This window comes from Mizuhopecten yessoensis, unplaced genomic scaffold (assembly GCF_002113885.1).
Source record: "Mizuhopecten yessoensis strain PY_sf001 unplaced genomic scaffold, ASM211388v2 scaffold6877, whole genome shotgun sequence".
Classification (NCBI taxonomy): Eukaryota; Metazoa; Mollusca; class Bivalvia; order Pectinida; family Pectinidae; genus Mizuhopecten; species Mizuhopecten yessoensis.
This window is the reverse complement of record NW_018406769.1, coordinates 54,228-62,647: the sequence shown is the minus strand read 5'-3', so window position 1 is coordinate 62,647 and position 8,420 is coordinate 54,228. Positions and strand designations below refer to the sequence as shown.

The 8,420-nt window shown below is 35.5% G+C and overlaps 1 protein-coding gene across 1 annotated transcript in view; it reads left to right on the top strand.

Moving 5' to 3' along the window:
• The first annotated feature begins 6,012 nt into the window (after positions 1-6,012).
• Positions 6,013-8,420, top strand: part of LOC110452790 (neuroglobin-like) — a 34,724-nt gene continuing 32,316 nt past the window's right edge. Inside the window, exons 1-2 of the mRNA XM_021501466.1 lie at positions 6,013-6,043; positions 7,228-8,293. Coding sequence (XP_021357141.1) covers positions 8,142-8,293 — 152 coding nt within the window. The 5' untranslated portion in view covers positions 6,013-6,043; positions 7,228-8,141. The remainder of the gene's footprint in view (positions 6,044-7,227; positions 8,294-8,420) is intronic.

Genomic DNA, 8,420 nt, shown 5'->3' with positions numbered 1-8,420 from the left:
GAATTCACGCTTTAGAAGCCATTGTTCGTGATAGATTCCAGTCTGTACGTATCACTGCTATCTATAGAGCATTGCCTCGCGAGGTTTCACGCGGTATCGGTATGTGTTCATGTATATCAAATAATGTAGCATGGGTATGTGTTTATAGTTGGTATTTAAAGTTGGTATTGCTAATTTACAAAAGGTGATTTAGTGTATAATCCCAGGTAAGGACTACTCATTTATTGGCTAGGGAGTACTAAGTATTTCATTTCAACTCACTTTGTTGTTATATATTTCATAGTTGATAGATAATAGTGTTGTGCATTACTCATTACTTAGAGGGACTGAGTGTTTTTAGACAACAGTTATATTGATTAATTCATTAAAAAATGTACCCAGTTATGCAAGTAACTTTATTTGTATATATTTGCACTGAGTAGCTGGAATAACATCTACTCGTAGTACAGACAATAGGGAAGGGGAAGTGACTGATACGAACCCCTGTAAACGTCACAGTTGGAATCATGTGGCGAAGAAACAATATCTAACATAATCCGGATTTTTATAATAGCATGGTACACATTAAAGTAAACAGTCAAACTATCTAGCAACGCCACCCATGGTTTCTGTGTTATTTCCAAAACACCAATTATTGCCAGGAAGTATTTCATGAAGAAAAAAATATGACTTTGAAAATAAAATGAAAACTAGCCAAACAATTTACCCTTGATTGACGCCGGGCAAACGGTCCAACTTTTAGACCAAACAATTTTGCATTTTTCTGAAACAAGAAGTCCAAGGCCTACTTAAGGGAATATTTACACCGCAGATTTACTCGCCATGCGGTATGATCCTAAATAGATAGTTCATGTGAAGAAATACATTAAACAGAAATATTGTAAAATCATCACTAACGATTACGGAAAGGAAATGTTTACTTCTACAGCATCTCACGACCACCATGCCATTTTCAAATTAAAACCTCCCGTGTAGATTACTCTGGTTTAAAAGTCAGTTTGTTAACAAATTGTACCCATTTACAACAGAAACGGATACCCCGGACAGGCCCTAGAATAGCGAAACAATGTTGGTGTATTTAAACTCCTATCTCAGCAGGTGATGTTTGTATATTAGTACTGAATAAAGACAACTTCAATTTTAGTTCAAGTTGACATTTCAGTCATCATATTACCCGTAAAGTCCGGAAATGATGTGACACTTACTGTGATAGTTACTATAGGTTATAAATACTTCCGCGAGAAACAAACATACATTGCTTCTATCATTTAATTATATTTTTTACTTTAATATTATAAACATTTACAACTTAATATCATTAAAAAAAACATAAATCATGCTTATGTCATTAGTTATTTTATGTAATAATACTTATCGCAATTATATTTAATATTTTCCGCTATTTTCTTTTTCATATTTATTTCCTCAGACTAAAAAAGAAATTCCATGATGGAGCTTGGTCTTTTCTCTTACAAGTTTACTTTCTTTTTATTTTGTGTCTCATCTGTTCCAGTTGCCTTTCTTTTGTTGTTGTGTCTCATCTGTTTCTGTTGTACTTCCTTTTGTGTTGATGTCTCCTCTGTTCATGGTTTCATTCCTTTCATTCGCTCTCTTCTCTATCCTGTTATCTATTATTTTTTATTTATTTTCTATTTTACAACCGTTATCGAACCCCGGCCGCCTTGGCGAATGGCAAATGCGCTTTCCACTGCGCCAGCCAACCATCCTGTTGTCCTTCCTTTTGTTTGGTTATCTCCTCTGTACCTGTTGTCCTTTCTTTTGTTTTGATTTCTTCTCTGTTCGTGATATCCTTTCTAATGTTTTGGTTTTTCCTCTGCACCTGTTGTCCTTCTTTTTATTTGTATTTCTTCTCTGTTCGTGATGTTCTTTCTAATGTTTTGTTGTTTCCTCTGCTCCTGTTGTCCTTCTTTTTGTTTTGATTTCTTCTCTGTTCGTGATGTCCTTTCTAAAGTTTTGGTGTTTCCTCTTCTCCTGTTGTCCTTCTTTTTGTTTTGATTTCTTCTCTGTCCGTGATGTCCTTCCTCGTGTTTTGGCGTTCCTCTGTTCCTTTCATCCTTCCTTATGTTTAATGTATGGTGTTGTCTATTTTCATGAGTTCCTCTATTCCTGCTGTTTGCTTTAGTATTTATGAAAAACACGTTTTCCTTATATATAAAGCATGAAAAAAGGATCGTTTACTTTCCATCACAAAAGCTTTGTATGTTCAACATCAAATTTGTAATCGAAGAATCCAAATAGATTTTAAAAATTGAAAGTATAATTTAAAAATAGAGTAAATATAGCAGTATGAATTTTCATATCAATTAGCAATTTTATCAATCAAAAATATTTTTACACCGTCTAAATAGTCGTTTGTAGAACAATTATATTGATCACTAGGCATTTTCGTGTGGTAGAAGAAAGTTTCACGATATGTAACCGTTGTTTGTCATGGTTACCTGACACCCATTGTTATGAATCTGTTTTTTGAATTTGAAGGTAACTAAACTCAAGTTGGATCCTATTGATGAGCAAAGGCATCTGTTTAACACATATTTATATATCAAACGATACGTTAAACACTCAGGATGAGTGAACGTAGTGACGAACTATATATTTTTCATAAGCATTTTAGCTCTTTTTAATCTATGTAAATTCCAGCCCTAGCATTCACGCCTGTATGCAAATCAAGGAAAAGTGAATATGTCATTTACTTTATAATAATTAGAAAACTAATGTCACACGCAGGACCTGACTTGCCGTTACCTTGATGAAAAGCCTTTATAACATGGTAACATTCAGGTAGGTATTGTCAGGCCGTTGATGTAATACTAATAGCAGGAGTAATTCGATTTCAATGTTGGATAAAGAATATCGATAGAATTTCTTTTACAGAACGTTTTGAATCATTAAATGCTGTATATGAATAGATAACGGCATGAAAATCGTTATATAACTATATATATGCTAATTTTGAAAGTATCGCATTTATCGCACATTTGTCACCATTTGTTAAGGTCCGACTAAAGTCTACACGAGTCACATTCCTCATTCATATCAAATAAATAAATGATTCTCATCTCCCCAGAATGTCCCATACTAGTTTTTGGTCGAAGTAATATTGAAAAATAATGTACAATACACTTTCATTGATTATGCGTCAGTCGTCACGCCGAATGTTCAGTTCTTTGATATTCAGCAAAAAGATACGGGAGTACGGGGAAAGATTTTCAAAAAAGTGAGCGTATCCATTGGGATATCTTTGCAAGATGTAAATGCAAGAAAGATGGATACTTAAATATATATTTTGGTGTAAAACTTTTGATGTTATTGGCTTTTCCTGTCACTTAAACGAAAAATGCAAAAATTAATATGTTATTGTTTTATGACAAACAACGAGTAAAAAAATGTAATTGCAACAAAATGACATCACTCATGGTCAATTGCTATATACCATCGGAAAGGGTATTGAAAGTGCCACTTAACAAGGGAAAGGGTATTGAAAGTGCCACTTAACAAGGGAAAGGGTATTGAAAGTGCCACTTAACAAGGGAAAGGGTATTGAAAGTGCCACTTAACAAGGGAAAGGGTATTGAAAGTGCCACTTAACAAGGGAAAGGGTATTGAAAGTGCCACTTAACAAGGGAAAGGGTATTGAAAGTGCCACTTAACAAGGGAAAGGGTATTGAAAGTGCCACTTAACAACGGAAAGGGTATTGAAAGTGCCACTTAACAAGGGAAAGGGTATTGAAAGTGCCACTTAACAAGGGAAAGGGTATTGAAAGTGCCACTTAACAAGGGAAAGGGTATTGAAAGTGCCACTTAACAAGGGAAAGGGTATTGAAAGTGCCACTTAACAAGGGAAAGGGTATTGAAAGTGCCACTTAACAAGGGAAAGGGTATTGAAAGTGCCACTTAACAAGGGAAAGGGTATTGAAAGTGCCACTTAACAAGGGAAAGGGTATTGAAAGTGCCACTTAACAAGGGAAAGGGTATTGAAAGTGCCACTTAACAAGGGAAAGGGTATTGAAAGTGCCACTTAACAAGGGAAAGGGTATTGAAAGTGCCACTTAACAAGGGAAAGGGTATTGAAAGTGCCACTTAACAAGGGAAAGGGTATTGAAAGTGCCACTTAACAAGGGAAAGGGTATTGAAAGTGCCACTTAACAAGGGAGGAAGATGTTCTAAATGGGTTCTATTCGAGGAATAAACACTGTTTTGATGTGTATTTCATGCCAATTCATTAATTTAAAAAGAATTGAATCGGTCGTGGGCTGCCATGCAACATCTCTTTTGTTAACAGATATATCATGCCAAACTGATTTACGCTTCACCATACACACTTTTTGTCTTTCATGGACTCATCGGTGATGCTAGGGGCCGAAAAAGTTTGAAATCAAAATTCGTTTTAACTACTGAAGGGGAGGTTCGTTAGTCCCGTTAACTATAAGAATGAATTTATACCATCTTTGAAGTGTAATGAAAGTGTAATTTAGATCAACAGAGGAAGTAATTAACGTTTACCTGACTGTGTAGTTAGACCGACGTTCCGTTAATCCGTCTCATTAATATACCGGGCGGAGCTTCATCCTTATGTCGGATTAATATTTAATAGAACATTTCAATACGCTATAACTACGGTCACGTAGACCGGCACTTTTGTTGTGATGTTGGTCAATGCTTCGAACCCGCTACAGCATATACAAGCTGGTACTATGTTTTAATATGTTATAGAAGGACACAAGGATACCTATAAACAGATATAACATGTTCTAAAACACATGAACTGTGCTGATGCTACGTTAACGAAATGCTGTTCACGCGTGACACATATAGGAGCTGGATAAAGTTATAGTGTGAGTAATAGGCTCATGGACCAACGTGGCCTAAGTACTGTAGCTCTGCGGACGAACTGATAGTGTGGGGACCAAGGAACAGAACGCAAAGGTAAATTATTCAAATTAACGGACATACAAAGATGTAGGTACATTAGTGATGGACCAGTAGTCCTATTTTTATGTCTGATACATATTTTCCGATAAATATTTGTATCTAAGACTCTATGATGCGGTCAAGTCCATGAACGTTCCATCTAGTGATCGCTAATGAACGTTGCTTACTGAAGGCTGTGGCTTACGTTGCTTACTAAAGGGTAAGGCTTAGACCCATGTAACAATATGTTGTTAAAGGCGATACTAGGTTGAACAGATGCCGTTTGTTCACTTTATTTTTGCATACGCCTAGGTGATCATAGAGTCAAATATGGAATTTGTGAATACCAAATGACGCTGTCCTCTGATGTATTGTGTTTCGTCCTCCTGGTAAAGGCGGCCACGACAGTGTCAGCTTTGAGACAGCTGCTGATAGCAGTATGCTTGACATTCTTAATTAGTTTCTAATGAATAGTTTCATTATTTGAGCATCCCTGTATATCAATATTTGCTATGTTGTTATTGATTACAGGTACACTCCGTATGTGTCAAAATCTACCAGATTTACACATTATCTGTAAATATAATCTTTAGGTATTGTAATATTTGTAGCACTCTTATCGCCATAGTTATCATCAATTTATTTTGTTAAACTAGTTATTATATACATCACACATACTGCAGTCTCTCCTAGTTATTTTTCTTTCCTTGTCCATGAGCTCATATACAAAATATTTAACCAATATTCATTATTCATTTTTGTTTGTTTTGTAATTTACAGTATAAGTCGTTCCTTAAACTTTCGACCACAGGAACAGAAATAGAATAAAAAAGAAGACAAACTGTACTTTTTGCTGCACATAAAAGGTTCATGCCCATTCTATGCAAGGAAAACATAAATTCATCTTTGCCCATATAGGGGTTGACAACTGACATCTGCCGTTATTATTTAAACATTGCAACTCAGCAATAAAACAACTGCGCCATGAAACGTCAACACTTATGCAGCGTGACCATATTACAATAGAACCGCGTCATCAAACGTCATCATTCATGCCAGGTAGCCATATCAATATAGGACCGCGTCATCAAACGTCATCACTGTATGTTGGGTAAGTATATCTAATTAGGATCGTGTCCTCAATTTTTGCACTTGTGTTTAAAAATGCAACAATATCTTAGTCTGCGAAGTTTAATAGATGATTGCCATATTATTGTATCTAAACATTTTACATGATTCCTCAACTTTCGTAATTGATGTTAACATGAATGCTCTGGGTTTTATATATTTTCTTGTTAGAGACACATCCAGTGGATAATGTGTGTATATTTTCGCATCTTTCACGGGTTGGTCGTTGAAATGATTTTGAATTAATGTCATAAATCGCATGTTCTTCAAATTACACGAAATAATAAACACATCTGAGTAATCATTTGTACGTACTTTTATTTTTAAGGAAAAATAGGGAAGATCAACATACATTTCGTTATTTGTCCTACTTCTTTTCCACCGAGCAGAATGATGTATTCATTTTTTTTTCTATAACGGTGTCGTAAAAAAAAAAAAGATATGCATTACAGCATGATTATGTCGAAATCGCATGCTCATACTACTATTAAAAGGGATGGAGAATGTTATCTACTCGAAATTGTATCACACTTTGAATAACACGATCATTTCACGCCTTTTTTATGTGAAACTGCCGTTTCATTGTTTTTTATTCAAATGGACTTCTTGTTTATATTTATCTCAAAAGTTTCTGCTAATTACTTGAAATTAAGATAATCTTCATTGTTACTTAGCAATGTCAGGATTTAGAACTGGTCACGCAATACCTAGTAATGTTGGCGCGGGTTTATTTCTCACTTCACAGAAATAATGCCGCACAATGACGTGACGTGTCTTGGCTTGTCATTATCAAAACATATTTTTTATTTGAAGTTGATCACAAGAGCTGTTTTGTTTACATGTTCACAGAAAAACTAGAATAGCGTGCGTATATGCATAAACTATACGCTATAGTGTGTGACACAATACGACGCTAGATGGAACTGACACCAAATACCTGGAAAAAAAATGCGATTTAGCAGTGACAAAAGAATGTTTCTTCATACACTACAACCGTTTCGTAATTTTCCTTTTTTGTTTACATTTTCCAGACAGCATAATCAAAAAGGACAGCTAACATAAAATATCTAAAGAGTAGAAAGTAATTAAGCAGTGCCATTTCTTTTGTTTCTTTATAAACGCTACAAACCGTTCGTAATCTTCCTGTTTTGTTTCCTTTTTTTCCAGTAATCATACAGATAAAGGACTCCCTTCAGCGAACGGCTGCGACCTTCCCTCCACTTACTGTCAGATCAGCCATCGAACATCTAGTTATTCTGAGAAATCCAGCTGTCTGTGTATATGTTTGCGAGCGTGTAGACTAAGGCCTTCGTGTCACCAGACTCTTTACTGGTGTTATAACACTAGTATGCTACTTTTAACTATAACTACGTATGCTATAAATCGGAACTTTTAATGGCGGCATTAACACAGATATAAATGCATACATTGAGAAACGAATGGATCAGCAACTAATAATTTATTTTCAGGCCTCACGCACAAGACGGAAGTCCATCACGTATTGACGACAGTCCTGGCATATCTCACGCTTACACTGGTACTGAGTACTTGATCTACTGTGCTTTAGCTCCACGATACGTTTGCTTTAAATCAGACTTAAATTTTGATGATTTAGGTTTAAAAAGGAAACGCTTTGAAACATTTTACGAGGATTATAAATGGTCTGCTCTTACATTTATTAAACTGCTTGGAATCGTACGTGATTTTGACACAAAGTTGAAAACTAGTTTTCAAAAGGAATCTTTTGCGGAGTGACAGCAATGCACTTCTATAATTAGTGGCATAATCATATATCTACCTTTAGTGTGTTACTTGTCATAAAACAGACTATTGACACAAACAAGTTTATAAATCGATAGTATCGTTACGCCAAGTATATAAGTCGAGGAATCAAATATAGCGCGGACGTACTATAATTACTTACCACCCATCGTTCTGGCGGTGTTCGGTGTAGTTGTGTCAGTTACAGCAACGACTCTACAATTGATGAAGTGACACAGTCGTGCGACGTTCCTTTTATGTGCATTTGAGTACAACTTTATACTGTTGTAAATTTTAAATATTCTGGATTCCTTGTGAAAATGGGTTGCAGTCAGTCTGGAAGTGTGAGGATGCAGCGCTCATCCCAACAACTAGAGAACTATCTTACGTCGGAACAAGTGCGCCTTGTGAAACAGAGCTGGCTGATCCTTGGGGAGGACATGGCTGCCACTGGTCTACTGGTGTTCAAAAAGTAAATATTTTCATTTTTACATATCTCAGTAAAACAGTTGAATATCTCAAACTTAATACCGTCCTTTCTTCTTATATTCATCAATACAATGCATGACATCGTAAGATAAAAACAAATATCGAAATAA